Source organism: Mya arenaria, chromosome 12 (genome assembly GCF_026914265.1).
Source record: "Mya arenaria isolate MELC-2E11 chromosome 12, ASM2691426v1".
Taxonomy (NCBI): Eukaryota; Metazoa; Mollusca; class Bivalvia; order Myida; family Myidae; genus Mya; species Mya arenaria.
Window position 1 is genome coordinate 46219001 of NC_069133.1, and position 26732 is coordinate 46245732.

At 34.0% G+C, this 26732-nt stretch overlaps 2 protein-coding genes across 4 annotated transcripts in view; both read left to right on the top strand.

Annotated features, from left to right (window-relative positions):
* The first annotated feature begins 1104 nt into the window (after positions 1–1104).
* On the top strand, positions 1105–19235 carry LOC128210737 (endothelin-converting enzyme homolog). The gene is made up of 19 exons (XM_052915089.1): positions 1105–1312; positions 1648–1857; positions 2267–2553; positions 2722–2813; positions 3645–3837; positions 4340–4459; positions 5182–5268; positions 6177–6334; positions 8065–8159; positions 8582–8700; positions 14239–14367; positions 14566–14643; positions 15721–15824; positions 16431–16541; positions 16745–16812; positions 17138–17262; positions 17699–17764; positions 18028–18200; positions 18952–19235. The coding sequence occupies exons 1-19, from the start codon at positions 1105–1107 to the stop codon at positions 19049–19051; spliced, it is 2523 nt and encodes an 840-aa protein (XP_052771049.1). The 3' UTR covers positions 19052–19235.
* Positions 19236–21287: 2052 nt separating this feature from the next.
* Positions 21288–26732, top strand: part of LOC128211948 (uncharacterized) — an 89580-nt gene continuing 84135 nt past the window's right edge. For 2 of the 3 annotated variants that reach the window (XM_052917109.1, XM_052917107.1), the window contains exon 1: positions 24249–24530. Coding sequence is in view for 2 of the 3 variants with exons in the window: in XM_052917107.1 (XP_052773067.1) it covers positions 24521–24530 (10 nt within the window). In the remaining variant the exon portion in view is untranslated. Of the gene's footprint in view, positions 21527–24248; positions 24531–26732 lie in introns of those variants that run through there. The other variant, XM_052917108.1, reaches the window with a different exon arrangement.

Genomic DNA, 26732 nt, shown 5'->3' on the forward strand with positions numbered 1-26732 from the left:
ATCATGAAATCAATTGTTTCCGAGTTGCAACTCGTTCAACCTTCAAAAAACGTTTGCATGATAATAAAATGTTTTTTCTACGTTTTAATGCACATACAAGCTTATATTTTGCATTGACAATATCCGTTCCGACTGTTTTCTCTCTACGATTGTGGTTTTGAACATTAACTCATAGTTCCTTGCATAGATTTCGGACCGGTCTCTTTTCATGTGTTCTTGTCGATTTCTATTCAATGTATCTGTCTGTATGGTCCCTGTTTAAACCAGTGTTATTGACCTCTGGTGTTATTGATCAGGCCTTGTGTTTTCGGATGTATATTCTTGCATTAAAACACATAAAGTTGATGGTTCCTCTATTGCGTATCCTTCACACTTTCCGTAGGACCCCACTTTTCTATTTATGTCCTACTTACCATTGTGGTTTAAAACATCATCATACATTTATGTTCATTGACGCAGGATTATGGTGTACTTGTCATGCTTTTATCGGTTGCTGGTCAATCAATTTGTCGGCGTGGACCATGTTTTGGCCAGTGTAAACTGTATTCAGGTGTAATTATTCAGGTCTTGTCTTTTGCGTTAATATACATTTTGATAGTGTTGCATATCATTATTTCGTGACCCTAGAACCTTGTTTGAATAGCTGCTTTTAAATCAATACCATAATAGTTTCACTTTTTAAAATATTTTAACTTACATATGTATGTTAATATTTCCACTTGATACCCTTAACTTTTCTAAGATTAGGCATCATCACCGGCCTCCTTAATAAATAAGAAAAACAGTTTTAAAAGCATTTGTTGTTTTACCTCCACATCTTAATAAGCACATTTGACATTGTCATTGTCAACATCATTGACTATTTAACATCGACTGTCGTAATGAACATACTTCAGTTGCATCATATAAGATTGATGTAGAGTTGTCTTATTTGTTGTCTTATTTGTCGACTTTATTTTTACGGGTTTTTTTAACCAACGATTTCATTATATTTATTACAAACCCTCAGGATTAGCTCTAAAATAATATTGTTAACATATTGGATAACATTTTGTATTCTGTCGTATGTACCGAAAATAAACATTTATCGCCCTGTCCTGTCAGATGCAGGAGTCGCCGTTCGCTGACAGTCGATCGGGCTCTGAGGATGATATGCTGGAATACGAGGACGGGCCTTTTTGCACGTGCGGTCCGTGCAAGACGAGGCGCGCACTGACGGGACCCGAGAAAGGTCTCATCGCGCTGGCACTCGTTGCTTTCGTCGTTATTATCGTCCTTGCTGCTCATATTGGCGGGAAGGAGGAGGTCAAAGGTATTAAACGATGAGATGAGGAAAACTTATAAATTATATTGAAAGCAAAAGGATCCATTCCTCAAATTAATGGAGGAATGGACAGGTTATAAACATTAATTTATCGCTTCGCTTGAATAATGATAAAAGTAGAAGTATTCTTCATACTTTTACGCTCACTGATAGACAGATATCAGGAAGTATTAAGCCCCAGTTCCGCCAAAAAACGAGTCCCCGGGTTGCTTGGTGGCGGCTGGCTTAATTTTCCGACCCGACCGCGGACCCTTGTAAATACTACAATATAACTCTGCACGAATTTAAATACACAGTCCTTATAGTTAGGGTCGTTTTTCCAGTACCGCCGAAATGCGAGTCTCCTGGCTGCCTATCTGCGGCTAGTTCCATCCTTTCTGCCATGGACACGAGTGCCGACCCATGTGAGGACTTCCACAAGTACGCATGTGGTGGCTGGCTGCAGGAGACGCCCATACCACCAGGGTACCCAATCTGGGACCGCTTCCAGGAACTGGCGTATAAAAACTGGTTCATGCTCAAAACATTAATTGGTAGGCTAATATTATGTGTGTAGAGAGATTGAAGAAAACAATTATAAGGCTACTTGTTACTTTCGAACTAAAAACCAATACCACTTTGAAAGATTAAAAGCAATAAATGGATGGCCTGCTGCTCTTCGGCGTCCTCCTGTTTCTCATCATCATTTTATTGTTTCATTAGCTCTGTGCCCATTTTTAATTGAAGCATAAAGTGTGAGTTTGCGACTCAAGGCTCAAAACTGTTAGATCTACATTGATGGTATAAATAGTTCAACTAGTTTAACTTAATAGACCAATCACCTTTCGTCAGCACGGATGATATGCTCTCCTTATTGTTCAATTTAAAAATTCCCATTGCTGGGCTTAGATAGCAAGCTTAGACTTGTTTTGATAATGTACTGGTACCGTTTTACATTTGCAGAAACACACAAAATGGAAGGAGGCGTGCAGAAGAAGTTGCGGGACTTTTACCGAAGTTGCATGGACGAAAGTCAAGTGCCGCGTGCAGAAGCGCTCAGCAGATTCCGATCACTGCTTACCAACGTCACTAGTGGCGGCGGGGCTGGGGCGCTCCCCAGGGCAGGCACTACGCATCAGAAATGGGACATTACTGGAACGCTACTGTCCATACATAAACTCAACTTCTGGCCGCTGTTCCAAGTCATGATTGGACCGGATGAAAGAAACCCGAATGTCAATATCATTAAGGTACCTTCAGTCAGCCATTTAAACATTAAAACTACACGGCAAAATCAATATCAGACGTACCCTTGTGACACCTCTACCTGCCATAAATTAAACTGATATTCGAGGTAAGAACATTTCTCATCTCTGCTATTAGCACTTTGGATATAATCCAACCAATATTCTATTCAGATCAAGCCTGGTCACTCGCCGTTCCCGTACAACATATTCAAACAGGGTGCCGAGAGGGCGCTTAGTAAACGCAGCTCAAACATCACAAACAGGTACAAACCATCTACAACAAGTATCACTTAAACAATCTAGTGACTCTGGTGGTCTTATGCTTTGATCAAACCATCCACTACAAGTACCGTATCAACAATTTAGTGTCTCTGGTGGTCAATTCTAAAGATTGTTAAAGGATATTTGTTAAGATTCTCTCTGACAAGTATAAAGCAAAACAAATTGCAATCGAAGTAATTAAAAAAATGTTTGTTCTTCCTACTTGCAACTCCTTACACATCATTGGGCGTTTTATTTGAGAACATTCATGAAACCAAATTTCTCAACTGATATATTTTAAGCAAATTAAGAAGTCACAAGAAAAATCATTTCAGATTAAAATCGTTCGAGTGGCCCAAGTGAAGTTCGCGATATTTAAGAATATAATTACAATAACAAATGAAGTCTGGTGTCTGCTTGTCATTTAGATGATTCTTATGAGTGGGCAACATTTGAATAATTATAAGTCATTACCGGTTGTTGTATTCCGTGGAGATTTAGAGTTATTTTCTATGAAAAGTGAGAGGGAACTCTTTACATTTCAAGTATCAGAGAGAAAATGTCTGCGTCTTTTGATATATTTTGAAATTTTGTATTCTATAAACGTAGGATATAAAATAAAGGGTTCGATGAACTGCTTGTGTAAAGTCTCATTAACAGAAATGGTTATAACAATAATGATATTATTTATTACCTTAACCATTATAATAACATATACATAAGTAACCGGTAAATGGAAAAATCGAAAATGATCATTGAGCTTTAAATCGCTCGACATCGCGTTATTGCCTTTATGTTGACAGTTCAAAATTATTGGTGTTGAACCTTTTCAGTATCAACGGCACTGACCCCGACGCTACTTCACAACCGAATGTAAATGAAATTCAGATCGAAATGACAGACAACAAGACAGACTCAACTAACCCTGAATTCAACATCAATACCACAGAGACTCCTGATCCTACCACAACGAAGAAACCACACATTAAGGATACGCATCTACATCCAAAGGAGAATGTAACCGAGGTATGTAAAAGCGTTGTAAACTACTTCCCCAACATCACAGATGAGAAGAAAGTTCCACATGTGTACTGATCAGTTAACAACGTTAGAAAATAGTAAAAACTAACTTTTTTTTTTAAATGAAAAAACAACTAATTGAACGTATTCACCATGTTTGAGATACAATGATCACATCCGCTGTAGAAGTCAAAACAAATAATTCCACAAAAACTCATGAACTTCTAACCATGAATGAAAAAATGGTGGAGACTCCCATGGCTCAGATTCTGATAAAGACCTACCATTGAATACGAAAGGTTTTTAAAATACATCGACACGTGTACACATAACAAAACGAGCTGAAACTTTTACGATAGTTATGTAGATCAGAATAGAGCGAATTGATACAACATTTCTATTCGCCAAATGTCTTTAAATAAGTTGAAGGAAGTCTCTTTGACAACGTCACTTTATCTAGCCAGGCCCAGTCACTTATTTTTAGTATGAATGTTGTTAAATTTTCCAGCTGGTAAACGACTACCTACGAGAGACAACAGGTTTGCTCCAAGCGCTCTTGGAACATACTAAGGAGCAAGCTGAAAAGGAGGCACAAGACATCCTACAGCTGGAGAAACAACTCTCATTGGTATATGGTCCCAATTTATCAAGAACACCACAAACTCTGAATTAATGTCATAGTAAATTTATCAAATTTGCTTAAACTTGATTAAATGTTTCATCATTGTAATTATAAATATCAGTTTCTTTAAAAGAATCAGAACACTTAAAACCTGTGAATTAAACACAGTTCATACAGTGTGCTTGGGTTTACCCTATTATAAGGGACTTGCGAATGAGACATGGGACCAAGTACTGTTATTTCTAAGACTTTACAACTTATTTATTGCTGACCATTGAAAAAATAGACATAATTAATTTAGATGTTTTGCGGGATTGTGACGACTAATGGCTGTGGAAAGTTCACTATTTAAATCAATTACATGTATGAACTGATGCCATTCAACATTACTCCAACGAAAAGCCATTCTATGTAAGGTGCTGTTTTTTATTCACAGTAACAGAAACTTTGGAAAACATAAAATGGCTTCAGCTATACAGAAAATTCAATGTCAGCCATGGTAATTCCATTTTGTAAAACATTAAATCGCATTCCAATCATTAAATTGTAATCCGAACTTATGACGCGGACCGTATGCAATTAATCATGATTGTCCGTTTCATTGGAACATGCATTAAGGTTTGTCATAAGCAAACACATTAAACACAGCTTTCATTTTAACATGAATCATACCTAGCATTTGTCTGTCCGTTTACTGGTCGTTTTATCGTCGCAATTTCCTTTTACAGGCTTATGATATAGAACTTCACATCCACAACCGGACACGGGCTTACAAAGCTATAGCTGTAAAAGATTTGCAATCAAAATGCTCTATGGTGAGTACACAATTAATTATCAATTCTGTTATCGCTCTCTGTTTTAACAAATATTTGATTTGGAATCTAATTCCATTTCGTGAAATGCTTTATAAATTGTTGCATGCAAATTAATTCATGAAAGATAAATCGTTTTCTGGGCGCTATTTGATCTTTGTCAAAGAACCATAATCCGCTTTCGGGTGCAAATACGTTTCTGTTTACATAGCATTGATCTTTTACGAGGTAGTTGTTTCAATTAGCTCCGATCAACCTTAGAAAAATATTTTTATATGTAGGACCCAAAATGTAATGTTTTTACTCATGGGACTTGTTGTCAACTGCTGTAAAGTTTTCAAATAGTAGGAGAAACCTGCAAATCAAGTTTTCTTGTATAACCATTTTTAGCGATTAACCACCCGTATATTCACCATATACCTAACTATCAACACAGCATTTTTTTTTTACTTTATTATTAAAAATATTGCAATAGATGAATGAACAACATTTATTCTGAGCTTCCAAAATGAATTCCGAGCTGCTTTTCCTTAAATTATAAACACTGTGTTTGTTGATTAAAGACAAGAATTCCACATGATGATGGAATTGATATCTAATTCTTTACAGGCAATGTTTATAACGACCATAATATAACTCTTGGTCGCATCTCCGGAATCTTCTCAGAATAATATACCTGAAAACTACATGAATGTTTTCAAATATAATACAAATGATATGTTAACATTTTAATGCATACAAGGACACTATTAGTGTTATAAGCTAAGATGCCGTATCTGTTCTGGTTTTACCCAAGACACGGACTGAAGTGTAGTAGTATTTGTAACCCGCTTTCATCCTAAATGAACCTACAAGATTCAGTATCACTCAACATGTAATAACAATCCGGAAATTGCATGGCAATGTTACAGATCAACTGGTCGTTCTACCTGAACAACTTACTGACGGAAGGAAGTGGAGCAGCACATGTCGTCAAACCTGAAACGAAAGTGATAGTCCTCCACGAGGGGGCGCTCAAACAAGTCTGTAATGTCGTGCACGAGAACAACAGCAACGACGAGAAAAAGGGGTATACAGTTGTATTTATAGCTTTAGTAAAGATACAGAGAAAGCAGTTTCCTTAATCCTTATTTAAAATAAATGAAAACCCATTGTATGACTGCGCAATAGATTTAATAGTATGCTCATAAAAGGAATGTTTCACCAGCGCTATGTATAACGTCCTAATACCTATCAGGTACGTCTCTTTTTCCTGAAATAGAAAATATATTTTAGATGATTGATATCGCCTTTTTTATTATATCACGTCTGGTTTAAGATAGCGTTGATGCCCAGTGTGTTACAACTATTATTAAAATTGACTAATAGTAAAAAAAAGCAATCACATTTTTGAATAGATTTCTCATGTGAGATATCAATAAGCAATTCGAAATGTATAAAATGGGGAAAAACGTAGAAAAACACGTAGGAGAGAAATAAGGTGTTATATATGTGAAAGACTCATGACCATAGATACTGAATTTCTGGATTATTTCGTAAGCATCATATGGAAAACGCATTACATGAAGCTTAATGCTTAACAAACGTAAGACTGTAAAACGACTCAGCGCAAATGGAATGCATAATGTTTGCAAACGGCGTTGAAGATTGAATGATTTAGGAGTTACATAATGTTAACTGTCAATTTTGGGAGTAATAAGTATTACTTAACGTACTAATTGTACCCCTCCTGATTTCCCAGGAGAAAATTGTTTGACATAACGTAGTTTTGTAATCTAGTTAATGCGAAGAAAATTAGTTTTAAAATTGTATAAACTTGAACATTCGACGTGGACTTTGTACTGCATGTAGTATTAACAATTTTGTTAAGTAGCTAGGTAGAAAATTAAAATCTCGCAAAATGACACTGAAACTCGAAACATACAGCATTACATACACATCAATGTCTGTGTTGTGTTTTGTAGTTGTCGTTTAAGATCTATTGCAATTATTTGTGGTGACAGCTAAGACATGGAATGGTATGCTATTCTAGGTGGTATAGAAAAAAAAATACGAATGATATGGACAAAGTGTTTCTGTAGCAAGCATTTGTAATGATACTAATGCTACATTGTGACCATTTAGGCATCGATATTACAAATTAATACACTGCTAGCTATACAAAATCAAAGGCTTTTGACTGAAATGATCAATTCAACATCAGTATTTGTTCTGTCGGTTCATGCATTTTATTCAGGGAAAGGCTCTTCTTTAAGGAAAGGAAATATAATGTTTTACCAGGGTAATGTAAAAACAATTTCTCATTATCAAATTAATCTTAAAATAGCATCAGACAGTGTTAATACCAAAAGCAAACTTCTAATCAAAATCTGTCTGGGTCTAGAAACAAAACACGGACCTGAATTGGTATTTGAATAATTTTCATTAATCAAATGTTATTCTAGTCTAGACAATCTTTTAACTTTTAATCGGATGTCACTATAAGGACAAACACAAGAGTAATGTAAGTTTTCATTCTAGGTTAATATCACTTCAATTGCAATATCGCACTAGACACGACTTTGTAATTCCTATCTGTTATGTAAAGATATTTTCTGGAAAGATTAACATTTGAATTTCCTAGGTGAAATATAAGTTTGACTTCACTACATTCCTTCCATTAAGGTGTATCTGAGCTTATATGTATGTTCTCATACTTATGCAACGTACTAGAGTCATACAAAGGGTCGGGTCTGTGATCAAAGCATCATCTTTCTGCCTGAAATCGTAGAAGCTATTATTTATAATCTCATTTTACAGCATACTAGAGAGGTATGTTTTACTGGGTCTGGCAAGGTCAATGAAGCCCTTCTTTGACCTCACAACATTTCAACCCGATGTTAACCACGACAAAGGTACTAACTTATCTCGAATCCCACATGAAGTGTTAAATATGGCATTATTTGATTTATGTTTGCACTCTGATTGAGAAGTTAAAATTATATAACAATTAACAAACAACACGTGTGAAATGGTTTTAACATCACAGATCTGAACTGATATATTAGTATGGCATGTATTAAGTACTGGTACTTTCGATAAGATATATATCAGACTAAATTATTGTGTACATGCACACATAACTGTTCGACTAGATTCTAGAGCAGAAACGGAGGAAATGGCGATTTACCCTTTTCAACAGGAAGATGTTATGCCTCATTACGCGTTCCAATCGCTAAATACCTTTTTGTAAGTGTATTATATTATAAACTCAGGCTTTACTCGCTGGCGTACACTTTATGACTACTATGATGACGTATGTATTTTGACTTTACAGAAATGGAGGCTGAAGGTGAGCATTGGCGTCGCTGTATCTTTTACACCAACAAGGCGTTAGGACTCGCCACCGCTGCCGTATATGTTAACGCGACGACGATCGACGCGTCTCTTGCTCAGGTACAACGTCACATTTACATTCACTTCAGTAATTTCTTATACTAGTGAATAAATTTGTTCATATAATCCATTCTGTTTCATGCCAGGAAAAAGAGATGCTTGCAGTTAGGCCACAACAAATTGATCATTTGTTCGTCGGATTTGCCGCACCTAAAATTCGAAAAACGAAAAAAAAAAAAAAAAACTTTTTTTTGGCGCCCGCACTTACTTTTTAGCCGCGCATATTATTTTTTGTGTTTACTTCTGAATTTCCTCTTCTTTCTGAAGTTCTTTTACATAGAATTAAAACCTGCAACGTCGACTTCGCCTTTTTTGAAGGTATTTCCATGCTTTACATTCTTTGCGAGCAAAATTTCCTCGTGTCAGGACAAAATCAGGTCCGGGTAACCGCAAAACAGCCGATATTTGTTGACAGTCTTTTTTGTCGGGAATATTTTGCAATACGCACCGTTTTTATTTATTTCCGGTATTATTCAGGTTACTTTCAGTTTTCGTAATGTAAAATATACGTTTTAAACGAAAATCAGTGTCATAGTCAATGGATTATAGTCTTCAGTAAAGAAGAACAGTTTCACAGCGCCGAAGGCAATAATAAGTTATGTGTGTTTTAGTAATTCATTGTTTTGTACTCAAAATTTAGTGTTAAATAATAACTAAATCGGATTTTGAGTGCAAAACTTATAATGGACGATAAGTTAGTTCCTAATTCCTTATTCCTTATTCCTTTTTCGAATAAGGAATAGGGAACTGGTTCTTTATTCCTTATTCAAAATAAATAATTATAGATATGCATAAAATCACTTCTTTGTGATATTTTCATCACAATTAAACAACTTTGTGAATAAAATAATACACGATAATAGAAAAAATCGAATAAGGAATAAGGAACTAGTTCCCTATTCCTTATTCAAACTCGAATAAGGAATACAAACTTTTTAAGTAATACATTTTTTTCCAATAACTATGCAGAAGTGGTCTACATAAAAAGTTTGCAGAAATGCATTGTCTATTCAAGAAGGTTTCAGTGCTTCAAATGCTTTAAAAACGTTCCAAAAACCGAATAAGTAACAGAATTTACGAAAAAACCTCAATTGCAAAGTGCTTAATTTGCAATTTTTTTGAAGAAATATCAAAAATTAATCTTTTTAAACAACTTGAATAAATGCATTTACTTATTTAAAGGGATGGAGAGTTTCAATTTCTTTATAACGCACACTAAGTCGAATAAGGAATAAGGAACTAGTTCCCTATTCCTTATTCAAACTCGAATAAGGAAAAGAAACGGTGAATTTTCAACTTTTTAATTAAGACATATTTTGATCAAATAACTATGCAGAAGTGGACTACATAAAAAGTTTACAGATATGCATTGTCTATTCAAGAGAGTTTTAGTACTTAAAGTGCTTTAAAAACGTACCAAACTCCGAATAAGGAACAGAAATCTGGAAAACTTCAAAAAATTAAATTACTCGTTTTATCACTTTTCGACAAAATAACTATGCAAAAGTTGTCTATATAAAAAGTTTAAAGAAATGCATTGTCTATTCAAGAGAGTTTTAGTGCTTAAAGTGTTTTAAAAACGCTCCAAAATCCGAATAAGGAACAAAATTTACGAAAAAATACTGAATTTCAAAGTGCTTCATATATGCTATTTTTTCACGAAATATCAATTGCACATTGATCTTATCAAATAGTTTGAATAAATGCGTTGTCTTATTGAGCAGGATGGAGTGTTCCAAGTACTTTATAACGCACACTAAGTCGAATAAGGAATAAGGAACTAGTTCCCTATTCCTTATTCGAACTCGAATAAGGAACAGAAACGGTAAATTTTCAACTTTTTAATTAAGACATATTTTGATCAAATAACTATGCAGAAGTGGTCTACATAAAAAGTTTACAGAAATGCATTGTCTATTCAAGAGAGTTTTAGTACTTAAAGTGCTTTAAAAACGTACCAAACTCCGAATAAGGAACAGAAATCTGGAAAACTTCAAAAAAATAAGATTGCTGACAAAAAATCAGATTGTAGATTTTCATATTTCCGTTCGAAAATTAATGTTTTATGGCTTAAACCGTTACTAACGGTTTAAGAAAAATGCAAAAAAAACATCAATTTTTGAACTTAATATAAAAATCTACAATCTGATTTTTTGTCAGCAATCTTATATCATTGGTTTGCAGATACCTACGCAAAAATTTGCTCTTTCCATGACAAAAAATAAAAAGTTGTAAAAACGTTAAATCTGTGAGAGTGCAGCTTTAATATACCAAATTACAAAGGTTATTTGGGACAATAACCTTCCATTAAATTATCTTCATAACCCGTATATTCCTTGAAGAAAGTGGCGTTTTACCTTAAACTATAGAAAGCTTGCTTCTGGCCTGAAGCCTCGGTTTCGTCTCAGCTCTCCAGAGGTCCCTGTTCCTGGTTATCTCTGTTGAAATTCTCTACTAACTAGGTACCAGAATCGGATGATGTCACAATTCTGACCTTATTTCGTGATGATTTCCCAAAAGCTGACAAAGATATTGATCGGTTAATCGATAAATGTTTCTTATTCGGAATTTGGAGCGTTTCTAAAGCACTTTAAGAACTAAAACTCTCTAAAATATACAATACATTCCATTAAACTTTTTATATAGACCACCTCTGCACAGTTATTTTGTCGAAAAGTGATGAAACGAGTAAGTTAACATTTTGAAGTTTTCCAGATTTTTGTTTCTTATTCGGAGTTTGGTACGTTTTGAAAACACTTTAAGTACTAAAACTTTCTTAAAGAGACAATGCATTTCTGTAAACTTTTTATGTAGACCACTTCTGCATAGTTATTTGATCAAAATATGTCTTAATTAAAAAGTTGAAAATTTACCGTTTCTGTTCCTTATTCGAGTTTGAATAAGGAATAGGGAACTAGTTCCTTATTCCTTATTCGACTTAGTGTGCGTTATAAAGTACTTGGAACACTCCATCCTGCTCAATAAGACAACGCATTTATTCAAACTATTTGAGAAGATCAATGGGCAATTGATATTTCGTGAAAAAATAGCATATGAAGCACTTTGAAATTCAGTGTTTTTTCGTAAATTTTGTTCCTTATTCGGATTTTGGAGCGTTTTTAAAGCACTTTAAGCACAAAAACTCTCTTGAATAGACAATGCATTTCTTTAAACTTTTTAGATAGACAACTTCTGCATAGTTATTTTGTCAAAAAGTGATCAAACGAGTAATTTAATTTTTTGAAGTTTTCCAGATTTCTGTTCCTTATTCGGAGTTTGGTACGTTTTTAAAGCACTTTAAGTACTAAAACACTCTTGAATAGACAATGCATTTCTTTAAACTTTTTATATAGACAACTTTTGCATAGTTATTTTGTCGAAAAGTGATAAAACGAGTAAGTTAATTTTTTGAAGTTTTCCAGATTTCTGTTCCTTATTCGGAGTTTGGTACGTTTTTAAAGCACTTTAAGTACTAAAACTCTCTTGATTAGACAATGAATTTCTGTAAACTTTTTATGTAGTCCACTTCTGCATAGTTATTTGATCAAAATATGTCTTAATTAAAAAGTTGAAAATTCACCGTTTCTTTTCCTTATTCGAGTTTGAATAAGGAATAGGGAACTAGTTCCTTATTCCTTATTCGACTTAGTGTGCGATATAAAGAAATTGAAACTCTCCATCCCTTTAAATAAGTAAATGCATTTATTCAAGTTGTTTATAAAGATTAATTTTTGATATTTCTTCAAAAAATTAGCAAATTAAGCACTTTGAAATTGAGGTTTTTTCGTAAATTCTGTTACTTATTCGGTTTTTGGAACGTTTTTAAAGCGTTTGAAGCACTGAAACCTTCTTGAATAGACAATGCATTTCTGCAAACTTTTTATGTAGACCATTTCTGCATAGTTATTGGAAAAAAAATGTATTACTTAAAAAGTTTGTATTCCTTATTCGAGTTTGAATAAGGAATAGGGAACTAGTTCCTTATTCCTTATTCGATTTTTTCTATTATCGTGTATTATTATATTCACAAAGTTGTTTAATTGTGATGAAAATATCACAAAGAAGTGATTTTATGCATATCTACAATTATTTATTTTGAATAAGGAATAAGGAACCAGTTCCCTATTCCTTATTCGAAAAAGGAATAAGGAAAAAGGAATAAGGAACTAACTTATCTTCCATAAACTTATATTAAAATACACGGACACACGACTAACAACAATTGAACATGTTGAACATATTGTCTCAGTTTTCATATACTCATGATTGTTACAAACAGATAAAAATAGTATGACTTGTAAATGTTTTAAAAATATTCCCCCCCCCCCATCCAAGGTCCGGGGGTATACTAGGGTTAGCCGGGTGAATGCGGTGGATTTACCCTGGGTTGGCTGGACTGAAAGTCCAGTAAAGTGGCCTGTGATTAAAGTGGCCTGTTTCTTACGGGCATTAAAGCTATGGATGCCGTCATGATATTCTTTTTCAAGGCACGGACCTTTAACCGCAGGTTTATGACAAAGGCGAGGTCTTGAAAGGAAAACGTCTTTATTCCACCACCTGCTCTTCTATAATGACCAGTGCAACATTTGCAGATTTGTTTGGTCCACAATTTAATCCACAATGTCTTCTTTTTTTTAAATGTTGTATATGTTATTTACATTTTCGATCTTCTGCAATGTCAAAGTCACTACAACCTTATCATGTGCTTTAAGAGGTTTAAATTTAGACCTGACTCAATATTTGGAAATGCTCAAATGTTGAATTACTTTGGCAAGTCTTAAATGTTTTTTGTGATAGTAAGTTACGGAATGAATATAAAATTTTTGGTCTTCGAATAATTGCACGTTACTATGAGGAATGTTGTCTTTACAATATATCCAAGTTTAAATTGAACTTAATAGTTAAGCACTGGATCTTATTGCCATTTGTTAAATATTGAGACAGATTTTCATGTGATACATAACTGAGATCCTATGTTTGCAATTAAAAAGCATTTCTTGACATAAGTGTATGTTAAATTTGGTAAGAAATAAAAAAAAATATATATTTTTTTTATTTTTCGCTTTGGGCTCGCCTCTGAAATGCCTTAAATTTAAAAAAAAGTATTTTTTTTTTGCTCGCTCGCTCCTCCTTTTTTTTGGCAAAATCCGTAGAACAAATGATCAATTTGTTGTGGTCTTAACTTGTTGATTTATTACACTTTTCACATACACATAGTATACTTTGACTTACTTTGACTTAATCACACCCGTGAACGTTCAATAAATTCCATATATTTATTTGACTTTTAACCGTCCTGTCATGAAAAATCCATGCCTAATTAGTTTCGCTATGTTTTATTTTTTAAGCTTGCTTGTTCACATTATGGTTGTTAATGTAACCTTGCCTTAATAAAACTAATTGTACGCTGAACCAAATGCATTTATTGCAGCTGTAATACTACGCAGTTCTGTAACCAGAACCCCTCTATATCCAGATTATACCTTCCATACATATATTTCGATTTATTTACTTTATTTGTTATAATAACAGTCAAAGAATAAAGGAACAGATAATAAAACTTTGCAGATTACAACTCTGGTAACCTATGTGAAGAGAGCCTTCAAGGAATACCTTCTGAGAAAGATCTGGATGGACGCGAAGACAAGGAAAAATGCCGAGAAAAAGGTAGATTGCAGCTGATGTGATAATCATTTCAGTTCAAAAATGGTAAGCGTTCAATAATATTTATATAATACTCTGTTTGGTTTAAAACTCCTTCCAAACGTCTTCGGATGCATTGCGATCAAAACAGCTTTTTTCTTTAGCCAATTGTCTTCTGAAGATACGCGGCATTAATGCCTAAAATAATCCCTCGAATTGCAGCTTGATGAGATGATTGAGAAAGTGGGCTACCCGTCTTTCATCCTCAACAACACGTTCCTTACCAACTTATACACCAATGTGAGTACCACTTTCAGAACAGGACGTGTGTTCTCCTTTTCTTGGACATTATAATGTTCTGAGGAAATATACTTAGACAAACTCCTAATGATAAAAGTATATTTGGGATCAATTGACAACAGCGTTTATATTACAATGGAAAATGCAGCGTTTAATCATACCTCAGAACGGAACCGAATATCGAGTACATGCATTTCCACATCGCAGTAAGACGAGGCTTATTATGCCTAATTCTCCAATCGTTATCCATGTTATACCATACCATGTATTGCATTCATATTACTGGATAAAAATTCGTTCACTATTAGAAAAATCATTCTGAATGGTTCACTAACAAAGGTTTTTGAATTTACGAGAAAATAGTGATTTAATAAGCTGGTATACCAATGGAGCATTTGAAAGTCCGAACAGCATTCAATAAAAATACACTGTGTCAAGAAATGTTTTATATTGATACGATAATCAATCTTTTTATAGCTGGCTGTCTAATTGGTGTCGTGTGTCTTAATTACTTTACGAGACGTCGAACAAAGCAGTAATTTTAAGTATTTTCATAATCCAGTGTTTCTGTTTAGTTTGGAGCGTACAAATTGCGTATTTTGGGCTAGCGGTAACCAAATGAGATTATGTGTGTATGAATTATGTTTTTAAATGTGTTTAGAAAATCTATGGAGAATTCATAAATGATACTTCCCTTCAAAGTCTAAATTATAGGTGGAATCAAACATTTGGCTATACAATAAAACTTTGTTTACTCCTAACCTCCAAGAATTCATTTCTGATGCCCACATTACAGAATTCGTTCAAATCTCACTGGAATACTTAGCCAGTGCTGTTTACATTCCATATTGAACAATAGTTGTTGCCTGAATTGGAATGGTAAATATAACTTTTAATTTAATTTAGCTGGTGCGTTAGGTGTTTGTTTCAATATATATGTCAAATAACATGGCATTAATTTTGATAAAGCTTAGTATAATAATAATGCAATTATTTATTCATAATGAATTAATGTAATGTGATAAAACTGTATCCTGATGATGAAACATTTTATAGTAAAATAAACTGTCGTTTCAGTTTACCATTGGCGATAACTGGTTCAACAATTTGCTCAACTGGAGAAAGTTTACCATTACAAACATGGTAAATTCTCTGAGTAAAGCGTTTGACAGACTTAATAGGTGAGTAGTTCCGCGTTTAGAATGGAACAATCCTTTGTAGCTCTGCATTTAGAATGAAATGAATCATTCGTAATTTCGCATTTGGAATGGATACATCCTTTTAAATTTGATTAGAGCAGGGATATTATTACTCCCTAGTATGAGTAAAGACGTATTGTTAGATAATAGTCATTTTGTGACAGACTTAATAGGTGAGAAGCTCCATATTTAGAATGGAACAATCTGTTAAATGTAGAATGGAATAATGATTCGTTATCCCGCTTCGAGAATGGATAAACTCTTTTTGTTTGATTCGAGTAAAGACTAATTGTTAAGTAGTATTGATTTTTGTTTTTGTTTTTCTAGTGAACGCCTACCGTTTCAAAGAGTTATGGCATTATTTTAACTTTTATATTTTAGAATTGATTTTGGACATCTGCTGGTCCATGGAACTTATTCCAATCCAGATTTCAGACAGTCTCTTGAGACGCTTGTGAAATATTTTCCTGGAACGGTATTTAATTTAGTTCTTTTACTCTTTCTAAGACATGTCTCAGTAAGTCCATGCTCATTTGGTTTGCTGTCCAATCAAAACACTCGAAGATATTGTACTGTTCGTTGTTACAGCTGGAATAACCCTCCTTTGTCAGTAGATGCGGACTACAGTCCTGTCAGGAACGACATAACCCTTCCTATTGCACTTTTTCACCTTCCCATATATAGCCACGATGGGCCCAGGTACAGTTTAATCTCACTTATTGTTATTTTGGGTAAATTGTTTAACATTTAACATATATATATTAAACGTTAATATCATAAAAGCAGTTAATTTCTTTATAAAATTCCTATATGTTATTGTATTATTTTTTGTATGATCAAAGTTATTATATTGGCTTTAAGGGTTTTTCATGTAGAAATGACTCATCTCATTTTCTTTTCAGTGCATTTAACTTTGGTGCAATTGGATCTATAATAGGGCACGAAATAACACATGCATTTGATATCCAAGGTATGTTTCATTTGTTTAACACAGTATTACTGACAAAGGGGTTATGCAATCCAATCTCTGGGTAATTTGAAACTTTCGATAACTGTACGTTCGGTCGTAAACGTCCTCGAGTTAGCGCCTGTTTTGGTGCATTGTGAAATACTAAGAACCCGTGGCTTTTTTCATACACCCTATTAATGAACGTAAATCAATGTTGTATTTGTATTCTGGTTATGTGTGTATTTAGAAGCCTCTCGTGTAGTATTGGTTTATTCTTAAATAAAATAGTGTTCATATACGAAGACAGTCGTTATCTGTGACATTAATGTCACCTCCTTTGTCACAGGTCGGCAGTACGACGGTCAAGGTCGTTTTCGCGACTGGTGGGATCCCATGACGGCCAAGATGTTCAACGAGACTACCTACTGTATGAAGGACCAGTATGACCACTTAAAGATAGGAAACATGACGGTGAGTGGGGCTGTGGTGGTGTTAATACTGTAGAAATATAAAACGATGCATCTAAAATATATCATGATTTACTGGTAACATTATTGCACCATCGTTCGGTCCACCTATGTACACAAGAAGTTGATTTGACCAAAGACAATATAACACGCACACTTTTCTGAATCAATATTCATTGTTATTGATATAAAGAGAACAATGAAGCTTAGATGGACAAGAGCTTTAGCCTAACATTTCACCAAGGTTCTGTTTAAAGGTACAAGGACCAAGACCAAACAAACACCAAACAAGAGACGGCCATATAACGACTTAATTCTCCATAAGTGATGTAAAGCTCATTTTTTCTTTGCCATAGTCTATCCTCAGCCGCAAAATAAACATACCTGAAGTCTTCTTCTATACAAATTTCACCGTTGGTTTTCTTTGCATATTTTTTCAGATACACGGAGCTCAAACGTTGGGAGAAAATATAGCAGATAATGGTGGTTTACGAGCTGCTCATATAGTAAGTTTGATGAAGCCACGTATACGTAATACAATACAGGCTCTTTAAGTATGAATTGATGTTTTATCAAACTATAATGGTATGCTCATGTCAATGGCAACTACATGAACAATAATGAGACGAGACAATGAAAAGACGACGCAAAACGAGTTTGCCATAAAATTACTTTTGGATTACTTTAGTATGAATATTAAAGATTCGTTATTCTCTCAAAATATTTCTTGAAAGTTCAATTTCGTGTAATCTTGCTATCGATGATTCAGGCGTATGAGTTATGGGTGCAAGAGCATGGTGAGGAGCAACCGGTTGCAGGACTGGACCTCGACAACAGACAGTTGTTCTTCGTCTCTTACGCCCAAATTTACTGCTCAAAGTGGACCATGTCGGGCATAACGAATTTCCTCATGAGAGATACACACAGCCCAGGTCCTTATAGGTGAGCGAGTGATCAAAATACATTTACAAAATAGCAGCGGTACAGAACATGCATATATGGGATAATGGTGAGAAAACGTATATACTTTTCGCAGCTATACAAAGGATTAATGGATAAGCGAGGGGTGAGATTATATTAAGAATATCGCAGAGATACAGAGCATGTTGTCACCTTAGTGCAGTAACTCAATAACTGCATATAGATATAGAAGCAGATATTGAGTTCTTGCACTAAGGTGACGATGTATAGTTGAACGAGTGGCAGTGTATCGCAGTGGTACATAGCATGTATAGTTAAGCGAGTGGCCAGAAAGCGTGCAGGGTGATGCAGCTATACTGAGCACGTATAGGAAATGGCGTGTTGAAAATACGTGTAGTGTTAGCATGTATAGGTGAGCGAATGTTGAGAGTATGTGTTGTGTACCGCAACTGTATAGACCATGTATAATTGAGCGAGTGGAGAGAATATGTGCAGTTAATCGCAGTTGTACAGAACATGTGGAAGTATATCCATAATTGTAATAATGCAGATGATACATATCAAACGGCTTGAGGGATGTGTATTTCTAATCTAGCAAATACTTATTTATGTGTCTTGTATGTTCGTGTTCAAGGTGTTTCTTATGCTACAATGAATACGTGTATGTTTCCTGTACATACCTCTTCAAGGATTGTTCTCAATATCATCTCGTATTAAACTCGAAATGTACTCGTGTCTACAGCATAGTGACAACAAAACGATCTATTTTCAGAATCGAGGGTGCCTTATCCAATTCACTTGCATTTTCTGATGTGTTCAAATGCTCTAACGTAGCGAGGTTCAACCCGTCCATCAAGTGTAGAGTATGGTGAAATACTGACTAGAATATATGGTCATTCAAGGACCATGCAATATAGACCTACAAGACACAATCAAAATACATTCTGCTTAAATAACGATGGATGAATTGTAGATGGTACAAGTATTGGACGATGGTAACGATGAGAATGCAAAATCGCAGCGGACTGAGTCCGCGGGGCAGATGGATCTCATATTCAAAATACTGGTATACCGCGCCCTATCTAAACGGCGTCTTCCTGAAGGAGATGTTACATTCATCAATGGCTGGATGAAAGGTTGTTGAATGTTAGCAACCTTTTTGTGATGTTGGCATGGAACATATCAGACAGAATAGTCATAAGTATAGTGTTTTCTAGTTGACATACTTTTTATAGTAGAAAAATAAGAAGGTTTATAATGTACATATTTCTTTTTTCTGCTTCACTTTCGTTTTTGTTTGCTCTGGACGGTTTTAAGTACAACATTGCTAAATAGCTCGAAAATTGTTAATTATAATAATGTTGAGGACATCTTTCATCTTAGTGTATTGTTCACATGTTCAAAACAACTTATGCATTTGTTGAATTATAATAGTATATTTAAACTGCAACTCTTTCTGAGACTGAACTCTATTCAAGGTGTGTGGTTTAGGTGCCTAACCGGCGAATGTCTGTCATTGAATAGAGTATTATAAGTATTGCAAATCAGTGCAGTTCATCTTTTTGTCCGTGTGTCCGTGTATCTACCTGTTGCTGGTTTCCACCAAATAATATATGACAATAACGTGGTTATTATAAATATGAGGAACGTTAATGGTCAGCATTTTGATTTATGTTTTTCATATTAATAGTGTCTGATGCATAACCTATTTGTGTGAGTTATGTAGTGTTTTGTTTATTTGACGGCGAAATATAACTATGCATATCATGATCAAATAGAATGAAGATCAAAATGGAATTCCTTTTATGTGATTGTTTGAAATTAATTTGACATTACGAAAAGTCTTGATACAATCCACTCATCAGGGCTCACTTTTACTAGATTTTAATGTGACACTCGTATTCAACACCAATACATACACATGCATAACAAACATAAATTTTAAATGATAAACCTTAAGTTACTTTCTAAGTAATGCATTTATGCATTTATGGAAAATATTAATTACTGATAAATAGATAGTACCTGTGCATTAAATAGCTGAAAACGCACACATTTTAAATGACTGGTGGGTCTTAAAAATTTTACAGTGATCTCATATCGTCACATAGGGTTAACATTCCGTGTTTTCTGCACCTTTCTTTCAACTTAAACACGGTAACCTTCATAAGAATCATTGCTTGCAATATGTATTCATCCTTTTCGGTAAACAATTTTAATAATAAATGTAGTACTGCTTATTTGGGAGATGGAGTGCATCTTTAAGTCTTAGTCTAAGACTGAAGACTCAAAAGTGCGAATATTAATTCCATTGTAAAAGTGCTATTTGAGGAGCAGTAATTGTAAATATTGCTGTATAAGTTTAAAACGACATGTGCCTTTTGAAGAAAAATAATAATGGCTACGTGGCCAAAATTATTCAGTTAGAAAAGCGCCAAAATATCACTAATATATACATTGTTTGTTTTGATCATTAAAGTCAAGTGTTTTGACCATTATGATGCATTAAAAGTATAAAAGCATCAACATATATTGTGCACCTCTTACTCCGAAATAAAATGTACCATAATTTATACAATTGTATTAATTTACCGAAAAGGATGAGTAAATATCGAAAACAGTAGTTATTGTAAAGAATACCGTGTTTCATTTGAAAGAAAAGTGCAAAAAAACACGGTATTACTACCTTAAGAGGCGATAGTTGGTCACTGAAAATGTATAAGGAATCACCATTCATTTCAGCGTTTACATACACGGTTACAAAATTGTTATCATGAATTAATATTTTCCATAAATGCATTATTTAATAGGAGGTTTATCACTCAAAATTGATGTTTGTTAAACATGTGTATGTACGGAATTTAAATACGAGTGTCACTTTAATATTACAGAAAAAAAGAAAACTTCTCAAATTTATCTATTTTTACTCACCGAAATGATATGAACTTGAATTGAAATATAATTATCTAATTGTATAATTTGACATAACACGCAATAGCTTTTGTTGCAAATACCAATACAGTCTATGAATCGTTAGTCGACTCAAGGCCTTAAGTAATTTCACATTTTCGATCCAACAGTGAATGTTTTAGAATTTGAACAAACAGATAAGAGATTCAACTACGTGAAAATAGATTTAATTGTCAGCTTGTAAACTCTGTTTAAACAAAAAGGATCTATACAGTTTTTAGTGTGATTCGTGTCAATAAGAAATAATGTTCCGACGGATTTAAAGTCTCGAATAATCAAATTTATGTCAACAGTTTTGCTACAAATACTTCTGTAAATGAAAAGTGTGTTTGAAATTCATTAAATGTGATTATTTACCAAACAACAAATGAAAGCAGGTATTTTAATTTTATTTTTTTAAGTTTATTTTCAATATAGATCTTATATCACACTTATCAAATGTCGAACGCGCGTATTGAACAAACACACAGATAAACAAGGATAAATAGGGATTTTCTTTAATCTGGAATTTATTAAATACGCCAGTGAGTTGATACAACACAAACAATTTATTTGTGTGCAATCAATACGTCTTCAGTGAATAGGTCACGATGTTCATATTAAATTTATTTTGATTTCAGCAAAACTTACAATATGTAAAAATAAAAACGCAAGTGCTTGCATGTATGAGCCCAAGATACATTATTCTTACAACAATTTAATATACATTGTCAGAGTTTTAATCCACTGAGTAATAAAGGTGTAACAAGCTTCGTTGGGGGGGGTCGGAGAGCGCAATACGAATATAGTACTCTAGCATGTCCATTTTCAGATTGAAAATAGCTAAACTTTGGGGAGCACCCACCAACAACAAAACCCACATTTAAAACATTTTAGGGGGATTCTTTCGAAGGGGCAGGCGTTTTAAGTTACTCATCCGTTTTGCGCCTCCTCTAATGCCAAATTCTAGCCCCAACACTGCATTGTAAAGATTACGTTAGTTTAAATATCTGATCACAATGTAATTTAAAGTTCATGTAAACAGAGACGGGAAGAATGAGGTTTTACCATTAACCCAGTTTTATCTAAAATACGATAGAAAAGCGGGTTACATTATTTTGAAACGCTAGTATTTCTGAGTCTAAGTCTCAAGACGTAAGTGAATGTGGTCCATTTTTTTTAACGTGTGCCAAGGTATAACACTCTCACATATTAACCTCCTACCCGAAAGACGGTAAGTATTTTAGTGGTGAGGCGGGGGATCGACCCCATGACTCTCGGGTTGGCAGTCAGGTGTCTTTCTACCAGGTTATAGGTCTGCTTCACTTATAATGTCAAAATCGAAGCATTAGCTTAATACTTAGTATTCGGAACGTTTTCACCAATTATCTCCGTCACTCTCGATCTCGAGCCTTGCGCAGACTCACTCAAAAGTATTACACTATTGGTATTACTGTCAGATTAATCTGTATCGGTTTATCCGAAGTATATGGCACATACTATTCACGTTTCAACAAAATGAACAACCAAAATATCATTTTATGGCAAAGACACCTGACTCCGTTGAATGCAATGTCAATTGTCGATTTTATTGACTTGTCATCCATTTTCCGTGGTTTCGTTTTTCTTTTGCAGCATTGAATTTCATTTTACCATAAAGCGGAGCACTGAGTTATTAATAGTGCATGGAATTACACATGTACCGGCTGAATGAAGGTTTCATATTATAACTTTGTTGGCGTCAGCTTTATTTCGTTAACCATGCTTATAGTTCATTTAAATTAAGTCCGTTTAGACACTATTCACAGAGATGCAAAACTGACTACTTAAATTATTAGGTTCAAACGTAATTGTATAGAAATTATATTTATAACTTTATAAAGGTAAGCATACACAGTACGTTTTTTACACTTTTTCGCATCACGTAAATTAATGTTCTATCTAATTGCATTTAACGTAAATTTTCGCCGGAAATTGGCGATGATGAAAACAATCGAACACAGTTTCGTCACGCCCTAATGAAATTTCGTCGTCCGGTGTTAGAGCGCTGTATCTGATTTTTGAAACAAAAATATCTGGTTCCAACACATTAACATCTTTTTCAGGCTCCTACCAGGAGCGCTTTATATATAAAGTAGTCCTATAGGTAAACGTATATATGCTTTAATATTGCACGACCGAGCTTCACTCGCATTATTTTCACAAATTCATAATTGTTCATCCAATCTTCACGAAACTCAGTCAGAATATTATTCAGCAGGAAACTCAAGACCATTGTAAATATGGTTCATAAAGAGTGATATCAGCTCAAAAACTATATGTCACTTTGTCAAATCAAGATAAAAAGGTGCGTTCATGAATTCAATAGGGTTTATCCAGTCGTCGTGAAACTCGGTTAGAATATTTGGGAATATCTGTCAAAAAATAGCAAACGTTTTTGTTTTTTTGAAGATTAAAAAAGATTTGCCTTTAGATAAAAAATATAATAGCTACGTGGCCAATATTCTCCAGGTAGAAAAGCGCCAAATTATCGCTTATATATACTTTGTTTGTTTAAATCATATAAGTCAAGTGTTTTGAACATGAAAGATGTACCACAATTAATACATTTTTTAACGAAAAGGATGAGTAAATATCGAAAACAATAGTTCTTGTGATGGATACCGTGTTTAATTTGAAAGAAAGGTGCAGAAATAACACGTAATTTCTACCTAATGAGACGATAGTTGATCACTGTAAATCTGAAAGGACTCTCCAATCATTTAATTTATTTTTTTGTGTGTTTTCAATTTTGAAATACACGGTTACAATCTTGTTATCAGTAATTAATATTTTCCATAAATGCATTATTTAGTAAGAAGCAAAAGGTTTATCACTCAAAATTGATGCTTGTTATTCATCTGTATGTACTGAATTTAAATACGAGTGTCACTTTAATATTACAGAAAAAAAGAAAACTTCTCAAATTTATATATTTTAACTCACCGAAATGATATGAACTGATATTGAAATATAATTATCTAATTGTATATTTTGACATAACACGCAATAGCTTTTGTTGAAAATACCAATACAGTCGATGAATCGTTAGTCGACTCAAGGCCTTAAGTAATTTCACATTTTCGATCCAACAGTGAATGTTTTAGAATTTGAACAAACAGATAAGAGATTCAGCTACGTGAAAATAGATTTAATTGTCAGCTTGTAAACTCTGTTTAAACAGAAAGGTTCTATATTTTTTTGAGTGTGATCCGTGTAAATAAGAAATAATGTTCCGACGGATTTAAAGTATCGAATAATCAAACTTATGTCAAAACTTTTGCTACAAATTACTTTAATAGATGAAGAGTGTGTTTGAACTTCATGAAATGTGATTATTTACGACACAACAAATGAAAGCAGGTATTTTTGTTTATTTATTTTTTGTTTATTTTCAATACAGATCATATATCACACTTATCAAATGTCGAACGCGCGTATTGAACAAACACACAGATAAACGAGGATTAATAGGGATTTTCTTTGATCTGGAATTTATCAAAAACGCCAGTGTGGTTATACAATACAAATTATTTATTATTATGTAATCAATACGTCTTCAGTGAAGGGGTCACGATGTTCATATTCAGTTTATTTTGATTTTAGCAAAACTAACAATATGTAAAAATAAAAACGCAAGTGCATGTATGAGCCCAAGATACATTATTCATACAACAATTTAATATACATTGTCATAGTTTTAACCACTTATTAATATAATTGTAGAAACATGATTTTTTTTGATTTTTTTTTTTTTTGGGGGGGGGGGGTCGGAGAGCGCAATACGAATATAGAGTACTAGTACTCCAGCATGTCCATTTTCAGATTGCAAATAGCCCAACTTTGCCTCGGGGAGTTGCACCCTCCCACAACAAAACCCACATTTAAAACATTTTAGGGGAATCTTGCGGAGGGGCGGGCGTTTAAAGTTATTCATCCGATTTGCGCCTCCTCTAATGCCAAATTCTAGGCCAAGCACTGCATTGTAAAGATTACGTTAGTATAAATATAAGATCGCAATGTAATTTTAAGTTCATGTTAACAGAGACGGGGAGAATGAGGAGAATTAACCCAGTTTTATCTAAATACGATAAAAAAAAATGAGTTTTATTATTTTGAAACGCTAGTATTTCTGAGTCTAAGTCTCAAGACGTAAGCATAGTTTTTAAACGTGTGCCATGGTATTGCACTCTCACATTATAAAATGCATTATCCTACTACCCGGAAGACGGTAAGTATTTTAGTGGTGAGGCGGAGGATCGACCTCATGACTCTTGGGTTGGCAGTCAGGTGTCTTTCCACCAGACTACGGGTCTGCTTCACTTATATTGTCAAAATCGAAGCATTAGCTTAATACTTAGTATTCGGAATGTTTTCACCCATTCACCCGCCACTTTCGATCTCGAGCGTTGCACAGACTCACTTAATAGTATACACAATTGGTATTACTGTCAGATTAATCTCGATCGGTTTATCCGAAGTATATGGCACATACTATTCGCGTTTCGACAAAGTGAACAACCAAAATATCATTTTATGACAAAGACACCTGACTCCGTTGAATGCAATGTCAACGTGGTTTCGTTTTACTCTTGCAGCATTGAATGATTTTACCATTAAGCAGAGCACTGAAGTATTGATAGTGCATGGAATTTCAGATTTACCGGCTGAATGAAGGTTTCATATTATAACTTTGATGGAGTCAACTTTATTTCGTTATTTCGTGATGTCTGCTGTCAGGGCTACCAAACTGTTTTTTGTACCAGAGACAGAGTTCACTCTGACAATGATACTAAGCTGATGTTCAGAACAATAACTTAACTGAAAATTAAATAATAGCGCTTTTTTAATGTGTTAAGTATAGTCATAAACATGTTATGGTGATTGTACTTTTGTTGTTCATTGGCAATCGAGGATTTTGTTCATTAATTCTGCGTTTATCGATTTTGACGAATGCACTAAAAATAGTTTCATAGAATATATTTTAGACAATCTATTTTTTCCAACAAGACTTACTTGTTAAACTAGAGTCAGTAGTAAAATGTAGTAAATACTTGGAGTTTGTATTTTTGTTATATCCAATCACAATCAAAGAATCAAATTTTAATTCATTAATTTAACGTACATGAAGTTCGATTCTGGCGAATACACCAACTAACACATAAATAGGTGCCGACGAGGTACGCCCGCTCTAATTTATGTAGATTGCCAAAATGGCACTCTAACAAAAAACTCAAACAGTTGACGAAAACAACTAATTTAAATTTAAATTGGCTTTTATGTTATGAATTGAATGTAATTTATTTTGATAAGCTTTTAACTATTTACCTGGTGTTTGTAATGTTATGTTTGTTCGCATTATGATATCCCAGTTTATAGTGAGAATATTTAGCCTGTGAAGGTCTCTTTATTAGTACAGATACATATACCAATACTATTTTTAAATTAACTGAGACTTACATTGTAGACAATCCCGGTAAAATTCGAATTGGAAATATACGCAAAAGCTGCGAAAGATACATGTGTCGTACATGTGATACATCAGTAAGTAAGATTCGTTGCGAT